This window comes from Neopsephotus bourkii, unplaced genomic scaffold (assembly GCF_033783945.1).
Source record: "Neopsephotus bourkii isolate Nb327-2 ecotype Australia unplaced genomic scaffold, CSIRO-AGI_Nbou_v1 NB_659, whole genome shotgun sequence".
In the NCBI taxonomy this organism is placed as follows: domain Eukaryota; kingdom Metazoa; phylum Chordata; class Aves; order Psittaciformes; family Psittacidae; genus Neopsephotus; species Neopsephotus bourkii.
This window is the reverse complement of record NW_026901158.1, coordinates 6,245,104-6,266,667: the sequence shown is the minus strand read 5'-3', so window position 1 is coordinate 6,266,667 and position 21,564 is coordinate 6,245,104. Positions and strand designations below refer to the sequence as shown.

General features: G+C 60.8%; 1 protein-coding gene across 3 annotated transcripts; it reads left to right on the top strand.

The window, feature by feature from the left end:
- The first annotated feature begins 442 nt into the window (after nt 1–442).
- SH2D3C (SH2 domain containing 3C) lies at nt 443–21,360 on the top strand. Of its 3 annotated transcripts, XM_061352917.1 has the most exons (12): nt 443–576; nt 2,676–3,267; nt 7,146–7,185; nt 15,220–15,348; nt 15,525–15,973; nt 17,508–17,632; nt 17,876–18,453; nt 18,636–18,751; nt 18,901–19,072; nt 19,786–19,897; nt 20,434–20,640; nt 20,741–21,360. In XM_061352917.1, exons 1-12 carry the CDS (start codon nt 537–539, stop codon nt 20,914–20,916), a joined length of 2,736 nt encoding a protein of 911 aa, XP_061208901.1. In that variant the 5' UTR covers nt 443–536; the 3' UTR covers nt 20,917–21,360. The 3 variants fall into 3 exon arrangements, with proteins under 3 accessions (XP_061208901.1, XP_061208902.1, XP_061208903.1); XM_061352918.1 differs by lacking the exons at nt 443–576; nt 2,676–3,267 and adding an exon at nt 4,270–4,316; XM_061352919.1 differs by lacking the exons at nt 443–576; nt 2,676–3,267; nt 7,146–7,185 and adding an exon at nt 10,132–10,322.
- The last annotated feature ends 204 nt before the right edge of the window (nt 21,361–21,564 follow it).

Here is a 21,564-nt window from a genome sequence, read left to right as displayed (position 1 = left end):
GCATCCCTCATCCATAGGGCTGGTACCTTCATCCATAGGGCTGACACCCTCATCCATAGGGCTGGCACCTTCCTCCATAGGGCTGGCACCCTCATCCATAGCGCTGGTACCCTCATCCATAGGGCTGGCACCCTCATCCATAGCGCTGGTACCCTCATCCATAGGGCTGGTACCCTCATCCATGGGGCTGGCACCCTCATCCATAGGGCTGGTACCCTTACCCATGGGGCCACCACCCCAGTCCAGGACTGGCTCCCTCCTCTATAGCTGTCACCCGAGGGGTTTGGGTGCCCACATCTGCCCATCATCCCCAAACCGGGGTCCCAGAGGCATCCCCTGTACTAGGAGGTCTGTGGGGCAGGAGGAGGGCGGCAGGGCCAAGGGCAGGGCCAGGAGCAGACGATGAGAGCGGTGGGGAGGAAGTGCCATGGAGCGATGAGCGACTGCGGGGGGGCAGGAAGGGAGGGGCGGGCAGGGAAGGGCTTCACAGTTCTAAACTGGTCCCTCTCGTCCCTGCGCCTCCGAGCGGAGCGGCCATGGCCGAGGGGCAGAAACGAGGGGGCTTCAGGAAGTTCAGTGAGTGGCTGTGGGATGGGATGGGATGGGGTGGGATGGGATGGGATGGGATGGGATGGGATGGGGTGGGGTGGGATGGGGTGGGATGGGGTGGGTGGGCACCTGCACAGGATGGAGCAGATGGGGATGTGTGAGTGGATGTGAATGTGAACATGAGACAGTCATAGTGTGTGTAAGAGTGAATGTGAGTGTGAAACAGTGATTGAGTGTGTGTGAATGAGTGTGAGGCATTGTGTGTGTGAGAGAGTGAATGGGAGTGTGAGACAGTGAGTGAGTGTGAATGTGTGTGAATGAATGTGTGAATGTGAATGTGAATGTGAATGTGAATGTGTGTGTGCTCACACGCTCCCTGTGTCGCTCCAACCCGGGTACATCAGGAGCTGACACAGGCTCTGCTCTCATTGGGGTGAGGGGTTTTGAGGGGTCTCCATCCCCAGCGCTGGGGCTGAGCTCGGGTGCTGCTGGCTCAGGAGCTGGGTGCCAGGATGCACGCAGGGGGATGCACAATGGGGTTTGGGGGGGTCTTCACTCCCCAGATCACATCCTAAGGGATGCAGCATCAGGGGTGCAAGGCGGGGGTGTCCAGGACCCATACAAAGGAGCGGGGTGGGAGCCTGGGAGCGCATTCCCGGCGGCTGCTCCCGGAGGAAGCGCTGGTACCCATCGGGAGCGAGCTCTGCTCTTTCTCACAGCCCCGGGGGCGGCTGCTGTGGCCTTCACCCCGCTTCCCAGCGCCGGGCTGCGCGGGAGCGGCCTCTGCTGCTCTCTGCATTCCTGCGCGGCGCTGGCGCTGGGGGGAGGCCGCTCCTTGCGTTCCCCAGGGACCCTTCCATTGGCAAAACCCCACGTCCCCATCGCAGCTGGGATCGGAGGTGGGAAACGTCCCCAGCGCTGCCTTTCCCACCGCGCAGCAGCCCCTGCAGGGGATGCTCGGACTCGGAGGGGATGCTCAACCCAAAGCAGTTTTGCCTTTAACTCCACTCAGGCCATGAGGTTTCTAACATACAGGAGCGCTTTTCGACTGATGCAGCCCCTGTGTGGCTACGGGGATGCTCTGCAGAGCCCATGGCTGATGCAGCCTCTGTGTGGCTACGGGGATGCTCTGCAGAGCCCAAGGCTGGGGTCAGGAGCTGTGGGTCCATGAGCTCCTCACACAGCACAGCCGCAGCACGCTGCTTCCTGCCTGCAGGGGAAGAGGCTTTGCAGAGCCCCGGGGTGTCACAATCACCGCAAACCCCGCTCCCGAGGCATCCGGAGCGCGGCAGTGAACCCCTGCCCTGCAGCACCCCGTGTGCCGCGGTCCTTGTGCAGCCTGCACGGCGGGGGCAGGCAGAGCGGGGCCGGGACCCGAAACCCGAAGGCTGCCGCGGGTAGGATGAGCACTGCTCTGTGGGGGTGCTCGGGGCTCGCTGCTTGCAGGTGGCTGCGAGGAAGTGGGGACCGCAGCCGCGCTCATGGCCGGTTCCTGCTGCGCCGTGCAGAGCAGCACAGAATGGTTTGGGTTGGAAAGAACCTTTTACATCACCCGGTTCCAACCCCCTGCCATGGGCAGGGACACCTCATGTAGAGCAGCTTGCTCCAAGCCCCATCCAACCCGGCCTGGAACACACACATGGACCCCCATCCATGGGGAGATGTGGTGTGTGTCCCCCATGCTTTCACCCTATATAGTGCAGGGGATGTGTCCTGTGGGGCTGCCCTGATGCTCCAGGGATGGGCACAGCCCTGCCTAGAGTCCCCACTGGGAAGCAGAGAGGAGGTGGGACAGGAGGAAGAGATGTGGAATCATTCCTGGCACTCCCTGGTGTGCTCAGCAGGGCTGGGTGGTTCTTCCTCTGCCTCTACAAGAGGGAAACGCTGCTGTTGGGTTTGCCAGGGCGCAGGGGTTGTTTGCTCCCTAAGGGACGCCCCAAGCAGCATCGCATCCACCCAAGGCCGCAGGGGGGTCCTGCTGGGCTGGGACTGGAGATGCAGGGTGTAACAGGGCTGACATCAGGCTGCACCATGGCACAGCGCCCCATGCACACCCCAGCCCAGGACCTCACCATCACACCGTGCCAGCAGTAACCCCACATGCATCTCTCCCTTCTCCTTGCCAGAGTTCTTCAAGTTCAAAGGCTTCGGGAGCCTGAGCAGCATCCCCCGGTCCTTCACCCTCCGGCGTGTGTCCGTAGCCCCCAGTGCTCCCGAGAGCCTGGGGCCGTGTCTCCCTCCTTCCCATGGCTTCCTGGAGGAGCCCTTCGATAGCACCCAGGATGATCTCAACACCATGCCCAAGAGCCCCGGCCCCTATGCCCGCTCATCGGACATGTACAGCCACATGGGCACCATGCCCAGGCTCAACCTGGGCAAGGCAGGGAAGAGCCAGGGCAAAGCCAAGAGCAGCCAGAGCTGTCGGGATAATGGGATCCCCAGTAACAAGCCCCCACTCCCCAGCTCCAAGATGTCCATCACCCCTGATCCGGGCACAGATTCACCCTCAGCCACTCGGCAAACAGAGCAGAAGGAAGAGGCTCAACCTATGGATGCACCAGTGATGACCAGGATGGAGCAGGAGCCTGCAGGGAGCATGTCCTGCCCCAGGATGGAGGCACCGAGCCTGGACCCAAACCCTGATACAGCAGCAGGATTGGAGACCACTGATGGGGATCAAAAGGGGCAAGAGCATCCCAGCGAGATCTCCCCAGACAGGTACAGCCCCATTGGGTTTGCTCAGCCTTCCTATGGGACCCGCTTTCTGTCGTCCGTCCCCCCCCCAGGGCAAAGGAACGGGGCTGGCACACAGAAGGGATGCAGCTGGCACTGCCGGAGCACTCCGCACCATGGCCAGGTCAGCGGCTCCATGGGAGCGAGGTTTCCTGTGGGATTTCTGCTCCCTCCCGTTTCCGGATGGGGTGGAAACATCTCCGAGCCCCGCGCAGCCCCAACGTCCCTTTGTCCTGCCGGCGGCTCTGCTCCAGCGCTGGGATGGGCTCCAAGGAGCTCGGACCTGAACTGTCCCGGCCCCATCCACCCCTCACTCTCATCTCTTCCATCCCCTCCATCCTTATCCCTTCCATCTTTAACCCCCTCCCCAAGTGGCGCTTCCTCTATCCAGGCTACCCCAGAACCAGCCGCCTTGTCCCCATTTCCATCACTTGCCATTAAACCCCCAGCTCCGGGCACAAATCCCCCCCTTCCACCCTCAGGGGAATTTGGGGGCTCAGCACTTACAGATGGGGGTCGAGTCTTCTGGAAGGTTTTCACCTCAGAATCAACCAGAGGATTTATAACCTCCTGCCCATCACCTGGGTGTCTGGGCACAAGGAGCCACCAGTGTCCCCCAGCAGCGTGTGTGGCACTGAGGGCACGGGTGAAGGTACCAACTGCAAACCTCCCTCCAGCACAAGCTCCCACCGGATCACCCCTTCCCAATCCCGACTCCTTCCCCACCCCGGTGCCTCCTGTTCCCCCTGCTCTCCCCATCCCACCGCGGAGCTGCGCTCCCCGTGCCCCAGCACCGAGGCCCCCGGAGCGGGATGAGGAGCGGTGGGAGCCGGGCGCACATTCCGAAGGGAGGGCCGGAGGAGGAGGGCCGGGACGGGAAGGAGGAGGAGGGTCCGGTCCGCACCGCCCTGCGCGCCCCCGGCTCGCAACGCTCAGTGCGGGGCTGGAGAACGGCCCGGAGAGAGCTGCTCGCTGCTCCCCATGGCGGTGATGACAGCGGTGGGCAGGAGGCTCCCTGCGCTGGGACAGGGCAGGTGAGGGCCCCCCCGCACCCCGGAGGGGACGGGCAGGGAGAGGCGGGGACGTGGTGGGTTTGCATCGGCTGCAGGCACCGCAACCGGACCCGGTGATGGAGGGGGGGCACGGCTTGGGGAGGGGATGGAGGTCTGGGGGGGCTGCAGCAGTGCCACGTCCTTTGTGAGCACAGAGACCAAGCAGTGGCACAGGGACCCTATAGAAGGGGCGTGGGGCTCCCCTAGAAGTGACTTGAGTCACTGGGCTGGGAGCTGTGTGTGTGGTCACCGGGTGTCTTGGCTCGGGACTTGAGTCCTCAGAACTCAATAGCCAAATGCCCCCTAGCATCCATCATCTGGTGATGGGTGTAGCCGCGCTGTTTGCCAGGGAAACTGAGGCACCAGAGCAGGACTTGGCATCAGGGGCACTTGGAGTCCCCCAAAAACCTCTGCCTTAGGGAGCAGTCGCCTGCCGGAGCCAGCCCCATGGCCGGGCCCTGCTGTGGGGCGGGCGGAAGCAGGACCGGGACAGTGCCGCGCCCCAGCCCTTCCTCCTGTTGCAGGCACATCCCTGGGGATGGGGACGTTCTGTCCCCGCCAGCCCGTGTCCAGAGCCAGGGCCAGCTTCCCAGCACGGGGCACGCCTGTGCAGAGGGACCAGAGCAGCGTAGGGGGGGACGAGGGTGGCCCTGGGGCGGATATTGGCTTGCCTGGGGAGGATGGTGATGAGAGACAGCACAGCCTCAGGATGCCCAAAGGAGGGCTCTCCCGTGGATGCTCCCTGCAGCATCAAGCCCCCGATTGCACTGCCATGGGACAGCGAGCAGCACCCGGCCCATGGAGCTGCTCAGAACAAGGCGGTGGCCGTGACGCCGATGGGGACACGGTGACTAACGGGAGATGACCCGTAGCAGGTCACAGAGCGGATGTGATCTGACTTCCCTCCATGCATGGGGCACGGGAAGCGCTGCTTCCCGCAGGGCCCTGCCAGCCAAAACCCGGGATGAGGCAGCTCTGCGGAGGGGGAAACTGAGGCACCAAGTACCCAGAATTGGTTCTGCAGCACTGGTGTCCAGGGATGAGCAGACCAGGCCTGGACCCACACGTGTGTAAATCACTGCGGTGCCTTCCCAAGCCCGCAAGGAGCATCCAAAGCCCCGCTCCCCATTGCCGCTGCCGCGGTGCCGTGTCCCAGCCATGGCCACGCTCCAGAGGCAGCCCTGGAATTTCTCCCAGGCGCTCGCTGCCCCCAAAAATGCCGTTTCCTGCAGGAATGCGCAGCACCGGGGGGGGGATGCGGCCCCAGCTGCTGCCCTTCCCCGGCACTGGGGCCTCCGCAGCGTCTCCCAGCTGCTCCCATGCTCCCGATTTCCTGCCCGGAGGCCCCCATCCTCCTGCCGGCTTTTCTCACGGCTCTCGCAGCTCCAGGCGGCTCCGTGGCTCCAGAGCAGCGCCGGCGCGGGCCCGCGGCCCATTGCCAGGCCCTTTATCCCCTTCCGAGCTGGGCAATGGGGGTGAGGGTTCACCAGTATGGGACGGGAGGAGTGGGTCCTGCTGGGCACACCAAGGGGTTCATGCTGATCCCAACAGGACCCACTGGGATGTCCAGTGCATGTCCAGCGTGGCAGCGGTCACCTCCCCTGCCTCCACTTCCCTTTAGGTGACTGATTTCTGAGCCAGCAGGAGCCATCCCCAGCCTGGAGGGATCCACAGAGGAGGAATTCTGCTCCCTAGGGATGGCACCAGTGTGGATCCCAGAAGGGGTTTGGGTGCAGGGCCCCAGCAGATCCCAGTATGAGATAGGGGTCCTATGGCTGTAGGCACCAGATGGAGCAAGGGCTGCTCCTGGCAGGGAATGGGGCATCCTGGGGTTGTGGTTCCCTGGGATTTGGTTGTTTCTTAGCCTCGTGCTGGCATCCCAGGGCCTGAGCACCCTGTGCTCCTGACCTCAGCAAGCAGTGGGATGTCCGTGCTGCAGCTTGGCACTATAGAGGTGACAGGTACAGGATTCTGGTTAAAGACGTTTCGAGTTCTGTATTTCCTTCTGAAAGGCAGGACCTCAGGGGAGCGCATCCCAGCTGTTACAGCCTCTCTCCTGTGTTGTTCCCTTTGGATTCATCCATACGCACACATACCTCAACCTACAAGAGCACAAAAAGCAGTAGTAGCATTTGCTTCCTGCTCAGAAAAGAGCAGGGGCCATCTGTCCCCATTAAATGACAGTAAAGAAGCTGTTGGCTCAGCGGGGTTGTTGTGGTGGTTGTCAGTAGGGCTAAGAGTGAACACATCACCAGGGAGAATGGGAGTTTCTATTGCCCGTGTGCTGGGAGCGCAAAGCTCACAGTCTCAGTCAGAATGCTGCAGTTCACCCTGGTTTCAGTGGGGTTTGGTTTCCATGGGGTTGCACAAGGAGCAATCAGAAGCTCCTATCTGGGTGCTGTGTCCCAGCAGCAGCCTATTGGGAACACAGCTCTGCCATTGGGAACCGGGCACAGGGCCCCTCACCTCGGCATGCACCCCCTGCACTGTGACCTAAGGGGACCCCAGCCTGGCAGCTGGGTCGCAGCTCACACGGTCCCAAGCAGATCTGGGGCAAGATCCCCTAAAAAGGCCCCATTCTTCCCTGATCGCATTAGGGAGGTTAAGCCCTGCGCTGAGAGCAGGCACGGAGTGGGCAGGAACAGTGCTGGGACCTGGGAACCTCTCCTAAATCCATGCCCATGCTCTCAGCCCCATGGCAAAAGGGGTACAAACCCTCACTCCCCACACCTCTGCCACCACCTTTGTGACTTAACTGTCACCATTCACTGCCCTTCACTTACCTATTTCCACTTCTCCCCTTCTTTCCAGCCACCACGATGGCCTGGAGTCCGGCAGCGAATACGTGAAGGTAAGGCACTGAGTGCAATCACAGCCTGCTCCTATGGGTGACAGTGGTAGAGGGGCTGGTTGGGCCCTACCCCAGCACAGTGCTCAGCTCTGCATCCCCATCCCACCAGTCTGGGCTCTCTCTTTGACCCTGGCAGGCATTCCCTGCTGGAAGCAGCGAGGCCGAGGCAGGCAGAGGATCCACGGTCCCTATGTGGTACCCTGCTGCTGCTCCCACAGCAGCTGCCTGTGCGTCACGCTCCCATCACTTGTGAACGCTGCAGACGCAGGGGCAGCCTCCTCCCTCTGCCTCCACGTAGGGAAACGGAAGGGTTTTGAGCCACTTTCGTGGCTGTCACATGAAAGTCGGTGTAAATCTCTCCAAATCTCTTGCTTATCCTCCAGCAAACTATTAACATTCCTGAGGACTCTTCATGTCTGGCCAGAAATTCATTAGCGAGGCGCCTGGCTCTGGAGGAGAGCGGCCCTTTCGCAGGAGGCTGCTGGCACAATGGGAGCCGGGCGGGAGCAGAGGACCGGTGGCAGGGATGCTCTGTGGTTAGGGGATGGAGCATGGAAAACCTGCTCCGGTGGTTGCTGCCATGCAATGGCCTTTAGGGAGCTGGTTTGAGGAAGGCTGGAGCCCTGTGGGTCCGGTTACCCAATGGGGCTGCAATGAGCTGGGCAGATGTGGTTGTTGAGAAGTGACTTGAGGTGGCCCTGTCCGTGTGTGCACCCAGAGGTGGGTGCATTTTATGGCTGCTAATTGAATGAGCACAGATAGGGGGCAATGGGTATGGCTTTGGTTTGGGATCCGAGTTCGTTCTGGTGAGCATTCCCTACTCTCCAGGCAGATCCCAGACCCAAGCTCGGTGGCCTTTATTTCCCACCCATGGTGTTGACACAGCCTGTGGGCTGTGATTTATTCCCCGCTTCCCTTTGGTCACGGAAGCAAGTGATGGCTGCAGTGACAGCAGCTATTTTAGTCAAATAAGTAATGAGCTGGAGTGTGAGTGACCGGGATGATGGGGGCACTTGGGCTGATTGCAGGTGCCCGGCTTGGCTGGGAGCCCGTGCAGCTGCAGAGCGCTCAGCACCCGGCAGCATTCAGCCCCAGGGCTGGATGGGAAGGTGGCTGCTGTAACTGGGATCCTTTAGGGCTGGGACCCACCACTGGAATAGGTCCTTGCTTCGTGGCTGGGATGGAAACAAGCAGAGAGGGCAACAACAGGGAGGAAAGAGACAGTGAAGGAATCAGGAGGAGAGGATGCTCTGCAAAGCCCTTGGGAGCAAAGGTCCAGATGTGCACAAAGGTACCACCAAACATCAGCCCTCAAGCTTCAGCCACAAACCAGCCAGGGCCAGCTCTCCCATCACCGAGCCTGCTGTGATTAGAGGTGCAGCCAGGAGCCAGGCAGGGTCGAAAGCAGGGATCAATAAGGGCTTGGTAATTAACGTGCTTTAATGATAGCCTAAGGGTTGGTGTTTCCAAGCTGCCTGGGGGATCCATGCTCCTGGCTCCATTTGAGGACATCCCACCCAGCAGCAGTGGGTGAAGCTGTCCCATGTCCCTGCAGTCAGGTTTTCAGCTTCCCCTGCAGAGGGGCAGCCGGGAGCATCACCCCATGTGGCTCCCGCTTGCTCCCTCACTGAGAGCCTTGGAAGGAAACCACAGAGCCCGTCGCGGGGGAGAAGCCTTGGCAAGGGGATGATTCACCATCGAATCCTGTTGGAGCAGCCTCTCCTTGTGCGCTGCCATCTGGTCTGTCCCTGAGCCCCAGGCAAGAGAAGAGCCCGTGCTCCCACCCTGTCCCAGTGGGTCCATTAGCACCCAGTGCCTCCCTTCCAGCCCTGTCCTGCCGCAGACCCGTGCTGCTCCCTGTCTCCTCCTCTCTCCTGCTAAAGCAGGGGCAGCGCAGGGCCCGGCGAGCGCCTCCGAGCTTCCTTTGTTCTGCGCGGAGGAGCTGCTCCGGGGACCTGTCTCTCATCAGCCCCGGCTGCTGCCTCCCTGCCTGGGGATGCGAGGGGCTCGTCTGGATTAATGAGAGGGGAGGCTGCAGGGTTCTGCTCTTTGTGGCGGCAGGGAAGGCTCTCCCAGCTCACAGCATCCCCTGAGGTGAGGGTACACCAGGAGCCACCGGGGTGCTTGGAGTGGACAGGAGGGTCAAATCTCCCTGTTGGCATGGCCAGATCCATGTGCCAATGCAGGACAGCCCTGGAGGGGGACTGGACAAGAGGGTGCAGAGCTCACTGTGAGTGCTGGGGGACCCATGCCCGTGCCCGTGTGCTATGGGTTCGGGTGGGGATATTGAGAGCCAGGGCTGGAGCGATGCTTTGAGTCATCAGTGCTGCCTCGCACATCCCATACATGAAACCGTGGCCTTAATTAAACCAAAGCGGAGCTTTAATTAAACACAACTCGGAGATAGCCTATGTAGGAAGCAGGCAGCCAGCTTCCCGCAGCCAGGCACGCACCGGGGTGTCCCTCAGAAGGACATCAGCAGGAAGGGGTGCAAGAGGGGACGAGGCTGTCCCTGACCCGTGTGTGTCACCGGGAGAGAGCAAATGGATTGGGATGGGGAGCTAAGGGGTGACAAAACCCCTCAGGAGGGATGAATACCCTCTGAGGAGCTGGGTGTTGGATCCCCTCAGAGGAGCTGGTTCTCCTTAGTGGTGCTGGTTCCCTTAAGGATGCAGGGAGCCGGGATGTCTGCTCCCCACTAAGGACCCGGTTCCCCTCGGGGATGCTGGTTTCCCCCAAGGGTACCAGCTCCACTCAGAGGACCCGGATCCCCTCAGGGGTATCATGTCCCCTCAGAGGACCCGCTTCACCCTCAAAGGACCCGGTTCCCCTGGAGGATGCCGGGTCCCTTCAGAGGTACCGGTTCCCCGGGGGGCCCGATGCGGGCGGCCCCGGGGGGGCGTTCCGGGGCGGAGCTGCGGTGCGGGCACCGCCTCCCGTTGCCGACAAGGGATGAGGTAATCGGGGAAGCGGCTGAAATTGAAGCCCGGCGGCGGCGGCGGCGGTAGCGGAGGTGCAGCCCCGGCCGGGGCAGCCCGGGCCGGGCGCACCGCGCCATGACGGAGCGATGCAGCCTATGGAGCGCCCTGTCCGCGGCCGCATGCTGCTTCTACCGCGGCTCCTTCATGCAGGTGCAGGTGAGCGCTGGGGCCGGGCAGCGTGGGGAAGGAGGGCGGGATGGGGACCCCGGGCACTGGGAGAGCAGGGGGAGAGCGGGTTCGGCCCCGCTGTCCCCAGCGCTGGTCCAGGAGGCAGCGAGTGCGAGGGTCGCGGGGCAGAGCTCAGCGCCCTCCGAGCCATGGGAGCAGGCGGCCGGTTCGCCGTGCAGAGCGCTCCTGAAGGAAGCCCTCCCCCTTGGCAGAGCTCGTTTAGCATCCCCCGAGTGATGCCGTGTGCTGGGGAGCATCACTGAGCACACAGAGCCCGAGCGCAGGTGAGCGCACGGCTCCCTGGCCTGGGAGTCTCTGTGCTTGCTGCACTGCACAGGTCTGACTGGTGGGATGCATCCCTCACTCATCCTGGGGTGCTCCCAGCACCGCCGCTCTCTGGGCATGAGTGTAGGTGTCCTATTTTTGGACGCTGGCATTTGCACAGCGCTAGGAATTGGTTCTCTCATTTACTCAAAGAGCAAAGGTGTTTAAGGCTGCAAGAGCCAAGCAGGCTCTGGGTTGAAGCAAGAGTACTGCAAGTTAGAAAGGAGCTGGCAGCCAAGAGAGCTGGCAGGGTTATTCTGTACCCCTGCTGAGCGAGGTAGGTGCTGAGCATTAGAGATTATGCTGGGTAAGACGGAGCCCAGGAGCAGCGTTTCAAGTCTTGTCATGGTTGCGGTTGATCTCAATGTAAAGCCAGGGATTTTGATCGCTGTTGGGGGCAAAAAGGGAAAGCAGAAGAGCTTTTCCTGGTTGTCCAAAGGCCAGCAATGGCACAGGGGGATGTGCCCTAGCGCAGCAGCCCTTGGGCTGCACATGGCAGGGGGGTTCAGCAAGCTGCTGTCAGCACAAGGCAGAGACAAGTGGGTGTCTGGCTCTCCGGAAGGATGTGAGAGGGGATGGAGGGCGCTCCATCCCGACCCCAGAAAGAGTTAAAAGTGAAGCCCTGAGTGCTCACCTGGCTCCTCCAGATCTTTCACCATCTATTTGTGCCCAAGCGTGCCCAGCAAACACACACTGAAGTCCCCATGAATGACTGGAGCGCTTCCAGCTGACAGCCGCATCCCTGCTCACCGCCAATGGCAGTGCACCCAGCCTGGGAAGCACTGACATCATTTCTGGCCAATAGCAGCTCCGAAAAGGGATGCAGCAGCAGCCGCTGCTGCCGTCTTGGAGTGAGATAAGTAATATATAGATGGATGGAAATGTGTGTGTACCCATGCCCCATCAACTGCACCAGAGACCCGCTCCCCTGGGGCAGTGGTAGCAGTGCTCTCCATCACCCCACCACACAACCTGGGGCACTTATCCCACCTTGGAGCATCCAGATGTTCCCAGCCATCAACCCCAGCTGCACCCCACCCCTGCCAGCCAGACATAATTGCTCCAGAGCTGTCACAAAGGAGCGCAGACAAGGGGAGAGAAGATCCTGGGGGTGACCAGGACCAGTCCTAGGATGGGGTTTGGATCCCAGGACAAGGATTTTGAGCCTTCAGTGAGGATAACGGAGATGTGGCGTACCCAAGTGGGGTGGGTAGATGGGCTGGTGCTTTCTCAGAGGCCATTTAGGTGCCCAGAGTCACAGGAAGACAAGACAAGTTATTTCTTTTCCATGTAGGTATCAAGATGAAGGGGATGGACTGACTCACAGCACTGAAATACTTCACTGCAGTAGCCCTTTGCCAAGTGCAAATGAAGCAGAGAAGTCTCCTCACAGGATTCTGGGGCTTTCCCCCATATCCCTGCTCCCAAGGGCTTCTTAACTCCCATTTCCTCCCAGTTCTGCTTCCCAGGCAGGCAGAGCAGGGGCTGGGAATTCCCTAGCGAGGGTCCCAGCACAGGGTGGGCAGGAGCAGAGCAGATGCGCTCCGTGCCCTGGGGTTAGTGAGATGTTATCATGGAGGGGAGGGTGTGAGTACACCTTGCTCTCCAGGCTGACTTCATCCTCAGCTGCGACTCCTCCAGATCTGGGAGGAGAGAGCAGGGAAGCCGCAAATCCCTCCTGTTTCATGAGGTTACCTTTGCAAGCAAAGCCCAATGCCAGCTTTGGAAGCTCTCCTCCACACCAGGCACAGTGACAAGCCACTGTTTTACTCATACCACAGCACCCTCCATCCTCCAACTCTTGCCTTTCCACTGCTAGCTCCAGTCCTTGCCCCTCAGCTATGACTGGAGGCGCTTCCATCCATAGCCAAGCAGCAGGGAGAGCCAGGAAAGTGGGAAGGGGTGGAGAGACCTGGGAATTGCCTCCTCAGTGGGGCTGCCCCCATTGCACGGCAGCAGCAGAGGATTCCCCAGCCCCAGGACTGCGAATCAGGGCACTGAATATGATGGAGGAGCTCTCCTTCCCCCAGCCAAGCCAGCTTGGCTGCTGGTTGGGATTCCTCAAGCAGAGCTTGGCATCATCTCTGGCAGCTCCTGAGCTGGTTTGTCTGGTCCGGAGAGCCGCTCTAATCCCTATTGCTTCCTACTTAGATGGAAGAAGCCTTGAGGGGGGCAGCAGCACACACTCCAGCTGGGTGCTAGTGGAAGTCAAGGCTTTTTCCCCTCATCCATCCCACTGGTATGCAAGACCTCCCGTCAGGCTGTGCACCTTTGGATGTCCTCTCGGCATGGTGCCCTTTCCAGCCCAGCACCCGGCCAGCAGGCAGCACAGGGGCAGGATGCTCCGGGACGTGCAGGGGGTTGGAAGTGGATGATGTTAAGGGTCTTTCCAACCCAGACCATTCTGTGATCCCATCCTCTCCCCAAACCTCCTGTTCTCTCCTAGCTTAGCACCTGGCTCCTGGCACGGATGCCAAATCCAGGCTTGGAGACGCCGGGCGCCGCTCAGCTGGGTTTGTGTTTGTTATCCTGCACATTTGCATGGGGAGGATTTGGGGGAAAACCCAGATGTACCGCGGGGAGCAGAGCAGGCGCTAATCCCTGCTCCAGGCTCTGCTCCATCAGCGTTAGCCTGCAGAGGCAGGGCAGGCTCCCGGGGGTCCCTCACTGGAGTTTGGGGTGAGCTGAGGTTCCCCATCACTGCGCCGCTGGTGGCAGAGAGGGGTTGTCATGGAAACGGCATCTGCTCGGCCTGGCCCCTCCGCAGGCACCGGACCTCACAGCATCCACCCGCTGCCATTCATTCCTAATGGGGTTCAGTGCCTTTGTCTCCATGGTGCCCCCAGAGCAGCAGAAAGCATTTGGATTCCCACAGCCCTCGGTCAGGAAGGGACAAGCCACACGTCTGCTGGTGCAGGTCCCTGCAGCTCCAGCACGCAGGGACTGTGAACAGAGTTGGATGAACAAGGCTGAGTTCAGGCCATGATGTTCCCATAGGCTGCTGCCTCTGTCCCAGCACCTTTTGGCTTGAGAGGAGTTGGGAAGGAGCAGGGACAGGTCCAGGCTGGTGAGGGCAAGCCCTGGAGGGCATGGTCCATTACACAGACCCTTGGCAGACTCCTTCCCCTGCTCAGGCTGGAGCAGGGTCCCGGGACAGCTTTGCTGCCTGATGGATGCAGCTACCACAGGGAATGAAGCATCTTCCCCAGGTGTGGGGGGGAGCTGGGGTCAGAGTCCTGCTGAGGGGCTCAGGGGGGTCCCAGGAGCACCCAGAGCAGTGGGTACAAGGCAGGAGAGCAGCGCAGTGCTCTCTGCTTTCCCCTACTCAGAGGGAACTAGCATGGGATGCGAGGATGAGGCCAGGGCAAAGCGGCCAGGTCTGAGGCACTGCCATGGGTCTGCAGCCCCAGTGCTGTGGGGCACCAGTTTCCATGCAAGGCTGGCTGTGAGTGCCAGGCTGCTCCTCCAGCAGTGCCAGCACGGTGTCAAGCCTGTGTCTGTCCTCCGAGACGCCAGCAGCATCCGGCCCTAACCAGTGCCAAGGAGCTTGGAACCAGCCCCTGGTGTCCCCTCACACTGGCACTGCCACCACAGGTGGAGCCAGGCCACCAAGCCACCCTGCTCATGGGAGCAAGACATCCCAGTAGCCACTGGGATGCTACAGTGGCCACACATGGATCCAAGCTCCCCGGTCCAAGGCACTGGTGTTGGCATCACAGCATGATTCAAAACTGCTGTGCCAAGCAGGGGAACCAGCCTCATGTGCACCCCAAACCCACCCTCACCTCCAAACAGGCACTGTGCTGCAAGCAGGAATCCTCAGCTGCCCTCTGGGAATGCTGGCCAAGCATCATGCAGGGAGCATGGCCAATGGAGACGTGACGCCATCCCTTATCTCTCCAGGGGGGGAAAGGAGGAGGCAAATTGCATCCTCCAGGCTCAGGTGCAGCAGCGCTGGTAAAAGCTAATTTCAATGCAGAAGGTTCCCTTTACATTTGTCATTACTATTCATGCCACCATCAGGCTAAACACAGCGGGTTAACCCTTTGGATGAGGGATCACAGTGGATGTTGCATGGAGTGGGTGATAACGCAGCTTTCCTCCTGGAAAACCACTTCCCATAGCGGTTCTGCCCTGGAGGTGTTTGAGGAGGAGATGGGGTAGGGTTTCTCCTACCCAACCTCATTCAGCTCTGAGCTGGGGCAGAGGGGCAGCGTGATGGGGACAATCCACCAGGAGACCCTCCAAGTGGTGCTGGTGGCAGGAGCTGACCATCAACAGGCACATCACCCTCCAACATCCCTGCCACAGGCAGCAATCCGCACTCACAGCTCCAGGGTACCTGTTCCCAGAGACAGGTCTGCTCCTGGCAGATGGCATCACCAGTGCCCATGCCATAGTCATAGAACCATAGAATAGTTAAGGTTGGAAAGGACCTTAAGATCATCAAGTTCCATAGGCAGGGACAACTCACACTAAAAGTCCTTGCAAAGGGACCCTGCCAACCCATCCCTCCCCAGCCCCGCACTGGCTGATGGATGCTCTCCTCTCCCCTGTGCAGTTCTCCAAGGAGAAATACATCCTCGACTCCTCACCGGAGAAGCTTCACAAGGAGCTGGAAGAGGAGCTGAAGCTCAGCAGCACCGACCTGCGCAGCCACGCTTGGTACCACGGCCGCATCCCGCGGGAGGTGAGCAGGGGAAGGTGGGTGGCTCTGGGCATCCTTTGCTTGGGCTGCTTATGGAGAGATGGGAAGCCTCTGAGCAGCCTGGTTTTCCTGGGGCAAGGGGAACAAGGCCAAGTAACACCCTAATGGAGCATCCACCAGCGTGCCTGTGCCTGAGGAGCTGCCCTGTCCCCTTCCAGGTATCGGAGAGCCTGGTGCAGAGGAACGGTGACTTCCTCATCCGGGACTCCCTCACCAGCCTGGGGGACTACGTGCTGACGTGCCGCTGGCGCAACGAGCCCCTCCACTTCAAGATCAACAAGGCGACGGCGAAGCCCGGTGATGGCCATGCCCGTGTCCAGTACCTCTTCGAGCAGGAGAGCTTCGACAACGTGCCCGCCCTCGTCCGCTTCTACGTGGGCAACCGCAAAGCCATCTCGGAGCAGAGCGGGGCCATCATCTACTGCCCCATCAACCGCACCTTCCCCCTGCGTTACCTGGAAGCCAGCTATGGGCTGGGCAATGGGAAGCATGGGGGAGGCCACAGCCCCGCCACACAGAAAGGGGGGCACATCAAGAGGAGGAGCATCACCATGACCGATGGACTGACAGCGGACAAGATCACCAGAGCTGAGGGGTGCCCGAGCAGGTGAGCATCATCCCAGTTTAGCTGGGTAGAGGAGCAGCCCCTGGGAAGGAGGAGAAGCCGTGCTCCCAATGGACAGGGTTTGGGATCAGTTATGGGAAAGAGACTGGGATAAGAAGCAGTACCCAGCTAGAGCTGGGGTACCAACCCCACTGAGCCACCGCAGCAGACATGGCATTAGCATGCCAGGCCAGAAGCCAGAGAGTGCTTTACAACCACCCAGGCCAGGATTAGCAGCGTGTCAGGGCTTGTCAGTGCCGGGAGCTGAGCTTTCCCAGGCGGATGTGAGGGGGGGAGCCGGTCACAGCCACCAAGAGGCCATTTGTTGGTTGGTTTTTGCAGGGCCCTTTTAGGTTTAGAGCCCTTTCCATTCAGCTGGAGCATTTGCATCAGCAGAGCTGAAAGCCTGATGGGCAGGAGGGGATGAATGGAGCTGTGCTGATGGGGGTCTGCGCCGCCACCAGATCACAGCCTCCACAGGGCTGAGCTGTTCATGTTAACCTTGGAGGTGGAGGAGGAGACCCCCTCTGCATCGCTTGCTTTTGGCAGCCCCAGGCTGCTCAGAGCCTGCCTGGGAGGGCAGAGCCATGCATAAACCCTCACACAGAGCAGGCAGAGGGGTCCCATCTGCGCCTGCATCCCCAATGGGACACAGCTCATCCCTCTCAGCCCAAGGGCAGGGTGAGAACACACCAATGGGAAACAGGCAAACGGCTGCTATGGCAGGGAGAAGGAGAGCACTCAGGCTTCCAGGAGAGCCCAGAGCCATCAGTCTGTCCCCATCACTCATGTTTTCCCTACACCCCTTATCACTGCACTGCTCTCCCATCCTGCTTCCACCACAGAGGCTCAGCACCCAAAGCTGAACGCATCACAGCATCCCAGTCCTCACCCATGGCAGTGAGTTAACTGCCATGCCTCCTGTCAACCCCCCCTGTGCACAGCATCTGGTGCAGCACCATTGACACGCAGTGTTTGCATCAGGCCACAACTGCTGCCCCACCAGCCCAAGACCTTCTTGCTATGCAGCTGCTTGTGCACGCGTGCTGCAGGTCACCAACCCAGGCACCTCAACACCTCCATCGGTGCCTGCTGGGCTCCAGGGCCAGCTTCCAGGCACTTCCCACCTCTCCTAAGCTGTGGGTCAGAGCAGCAGCTCCCCAGTGGAAACAAAGCAAAGCATCCCTCAGGTACCACTTGCAGCACAACCATAGGAAACCACCCCCAGACTTCTTTCCTAGAGCCATTTCCCCGCAGCACCCTGGAGCCATCCCTTCCCATGTACCTTAGCATCAGGACATCCATTCCCAGGGATCCACACAACCAAGCTCAACCCAAAGGCAGCCTTGGCTCTGCCTTATAAAGGCACTGATCCCTTCTGCTCCCAGCTGCCTGCAGGGACTTGCTCCAGCTGAGCTCGTTATGGGTTCAGCTCGTTATGGGTGGCTGTGGAAGGAGGTGATGGGGCAGCAAACCCTCATCCCTTGCCCGGCCCCTGCTTGCAGGAGCTAACCTGCCCCATCTGCCCCCTCCCCAGCGTGTCCCTGCCCCACCACAGAGACATCATTCGCAACTGCGCCGTCAGCGTGGACCAGATCCAAGACCTGCACTCCCCGATGTCCCCCATCTCCGAGAACCCAGCATCACCCGCCTACAGCACGGGTAGGCATCACCGCTGCATCCCACTGGGGATGGGGGGGAACGTGGGTCAGGCTGGGCTTGGCACGGGTGTGATGCAGGGACCTGGGAAGGGAATGGTGTTGGCTGTAAAGCCCCAATGTCTGGTTCTGTGTATGGCAAAGAACTGTCCTGGCAGAGGGCTGGAGCTGGGGATGGGGCTGGCTGCTACAGCCGTGGTCCCTACACGTGTGTATCTGATCACAGCATCTCCTCTCCTCCCCACAGTTACCCGGCTAAAGCCCCACGCCTGCCAAGCGGCTGGAGCTGCCCCAACCTCTCCAGTCATAAGAAGGTCCAGCGAGCCCCAGCTGTGCCAGGGGAACAGCAGCAAAGCCCTGCCAGACCCTGCCCACAGCTCCCACTCGACTCCGTGCCATGGCTATGCCCGTGCCTCCCCTTCTCCCTCCGTGAACAGCTACAGCGAGCCGGACACGGGGCACTACTGCCAGCTCCATCCCACCTCACCCATGAGCAGGGACCGGCCGGCTCACGACACCAAGCAGCTCCCAACAAAGAGCTACGTGGAGAGGCTAAAGGTGGAGGAAGGACACAGAGGGACTATAGAGAACGGCTCCAGGGAAGCAGAGGCAGCGCAGAGGCTGAAGGGAGAGCTGGACTATGTGGGCTTTGTGCCCCCCACCATGGAGACAACCTCCTCCTTCAACCCTGCAGCCTTCCAGTCCCTGCTTATCCCCATGGAGAACAAGCCTCTGGAGATGGCTGTGCTCAAGAAGGTCAAAGAGCTGCTGGCAGAGGTGGATGTGAAGACGTTGGCCAAACACATCACTAAAGTGGACTGCGTGGTACGGCCAGGGCCAGGCGGGAGGGATGGGTACCGCTGCCCTCCCATCACTGTGGGATGCACCCTGAGCGTGGAGCATCCCTGCTGGGCTCTGCCCTGTATCAGCCAGGGCAGGCAGAGGCTGCTTCAGCCTCTCCTCAATTAACACAGCTTAATTAACACAGCTCTCCCCTTTGTTGCCAGGTCGCCCGGATACTGGGGGTGACAGCGGAGATGCAGCAGATGATGGGGGTGAGCTCCGGCATGGAGCTGCTCACCCTGCCCCACGGCCACCAGCTCCGCCTCGACCTGCTGGAACGGTACTGCATGGGATGGCACAGCCCCCATGGGACATCCCCAGCTTGGCACAGTGGGGGGGGGGGTCCTCTGCACCCCACGGGGTGGAGGAGCCCTGGAGCATCCCTGTTCCCCCTGCCCTGACCCCGCTCTGCGTCTCTCCCCACGGCAGGTTTCACACCATGTCCATCATGATCGCTGTGGACATCCTGGGCTGCACGGGCAGCACGGAGGAGCGGGCTGCCCTGCTCCACAAAACCATCCAGCTGGCAGCCGAGCTCAAGAGCACCATGGGGAACATGTTCAGCTTCGCGGCTGTGATGAACGCCTTGGAAATGACACAGGTACAGGGATGCTCCCTTCATCCCATGAGCCTGGGCTCAGCCTATAACACATCCCGCTCCCCGCATCCTGCAGGCTCCAACACCCATTGGTGTGGGAGAAGAAGGGAAAACACCCAGAGGTGTGGGGTAAAGGCTGGACTTGATCTTAAAGGTCTTTTCCAACGCGGTTGATGCTCTGATTCCATGCAAGCAGGGAAGGGGAAGAGCTGTCCCCGCAGCAGAGCACACAGCCCAATCCCGCTGGGATCCGATTGTTTGTCAGTGGTTGGGCTTTTTGTTCAGCGCTGGGCTGTGTTCCTGGGAGGAAATGAATCTGCCCTGCAGTACAATGCACACCAGGCTCAAGGCAGCAGCATCTCCGGGCCACGCTGCTCCCTTTGCGAGACGAAAGGAGATTAAAATCCACTTTTAAATGGAGCCCAGCTGGGAAGTCTTTGCTTCCTGCCCGCACAAAGGAGGTGGAGCTGCCCTCTCCCTGCCTCTCATCTTCAAGGCCGCTGCGACGCTTCGGTCCTGCGGCACGGGCAGGGGGGACACATCCTGATCCCGGCCTCGCTGCTGGCGACGTGCCTGGGTTGGGGGGGCAGCAGGCGCTGGGATGGGATGGGATGGGGGGGCACGGCCCCAGGGCCGGGCTGTGCGTCCCTGGGAGCACCCTGTGATCCCAGAGCTCGGTGCCCCTAGCACCTTCCACCTGCCCCGTGTGCTTCCAGATCTCCCGGCTGGAGCAGACCTGGACGGTGCTGCGGCAGCGGCACACGGAGGGCGCCATCCTCTACGAGAAGAAGCTGAAGCCGTTCCTGAAGAGCCTGAACGAAGGGAAAGGTAACGGGAGGAGCTCCCCTTCTCTTGCCTGCCTGCTCCTTCCCCCTTCATCCACAGCCGCTGTGGAGGGGATGTGTTCGGGAGCTCTGCCCCTCTCCCAGACAGCTCCAGACGCTTCCCTGTGGCTGCGGAGCCACCCCGCAGGGCCCGCTTGGCCTCGGCTGCTCCTTCCTTCCCAAGGAAGCATTTCCTAACTAAACAAACCCAGCGGCCGAGCCGAGCCCAGCCCTTGAGCTCGCATGGGGATGGGGCAGCGAGTCGGGAGGATGCAGAGCCACATCTCTCCAGCATCCAGCCCTCCGCTCCCCATCGCAGCCCTGGCAAACACAGACACAGAGCAGGGACAGCAGCGTTCCCCTCCTGGCACAACCAGGAAGCCCAGCTGGGAGGTGCTGGTGTTGAACCAGTGATGGCCCCAGGCGCAGCAATAAAGAGCCAAAGCTGCTGCTGAGCCTTCAGTCCGCTCCCTGGAGCATCCTGGCTCCATGGGGAAGGGATGCAGGGGCACAGGGTCCTCACTGTGGCTCTCCCCACAGAAGGGCCGCCGCTGACCAACACCACCTTTCCCCACATCGTGCCCCTCGTGACGCTGCTGGAGCGGGATGAGGCTCTCACGGACAACCCCGAGCCCTGGGAGGCCAGCGACAGCGGCGTGGAGGTGGTCATGGCTCACCTGGAGGCGGCGCGGATGGTGGCCCACCACGGCGGGCTCTACCACACCAATGCGGAGGTGAAGCTGCAGGGTAAGCCATGGGGGCACAGGGCCCCTTTCCCTCTGCTCCAGTCCAGGAGCATCCCATGGGCTCCCCATTATCCCTAGGGACTGACTCTCCCTCTCTGCAGGTTTCCAGGGCAGAGCGGAGCTGCTGGAGATTTTCAGCACCGAGTTCCAGCTGCGGCTGCTGTGGGGCAGCCGTGGGGCTGAGAGCAGCCAGGCCGAGCGCTATGAGAAGTTCGACAAGGTCCTCACTGCCCTGTCCCACAAGCTGGAGCCGGCCGTGCGCTTCAGTGAGCTGTGACCCTTGGCTCCCAGCCTGGTCTATGGGGCAAGGGATGGGGCCAGGAATGTGGCACCAGAAGAGGAGAGATGGCCTGGAGAGGCACTGGGGCACTGGTCAGCAATACTGAGACAAAGAGGAGGAAAAACAGGCACCTTCCATCTCCCACCCACCTCCTCAGGATGCAACAAGGGATGGGGACAGTGCCCCCATCCAGCCCCAGAGAGGTCTTTGACTACACATTGCTCCTCACCTCGCCCTTTGGTTTCATTTCTTTCCATCCCCATCTCACCCAGAGCCGCTGGATCCCACCTGTAAATACACTGTTGTGGTCGCTCCTTGATGTACAGACTCGTGAAGGACAGCTCTTGTTGTAAATAGTTAGGCTCATCCGTTGTCCTGTAAATACCTGTACATACCCCATGGGTTCGGTTCTTACATACAATAAACTTTTATGCTGTTCCCATGGGGACCCTTTGTCCTGTGGGTATCATTTAAAGGAGCCCCCGGACCCCCGGGGAGAGCAGATCCTGGGGCAGGGCAGCTGATGGTGTCTGCGGTGCTGAACCCAGCCCTTCTCGGCCCTGGGGGCACTGCACTGTGTGCGCCCTGTGCCCCGCTGCAACGGGGACCGGGGTCCCCAGCGCTTGTAGCGGGGTCCGGGGATCA

What these genes read in the sequence shown, in the direction of transcription:
- SH2D3C (XM_061352917.1), top strand. Translation starts at nt 537, where the DNA reads ATGGCCGAGGGGCAGAAACGAGGGGGCTTCAGGAAGTTCA. An exon ending in CCGGCAGCGAATACGTGAAG is followed by an intron (nt 7,186 to 15,219) that starts GTAAGGCACTGA and finishes TCCCCTGTGCAG; the next exon opens with TTCTCCAAGGAGAAATACAT. An exon ending in ACGGCCGCATCCCGCGGGAG is followed by an intron (nt 15,349 to 15,524) that starts GTGAGCAGGGGA and finishes GTCCCCTTCCAG; the next exon opens with GTATCGGAGAGCCTGGTGCA.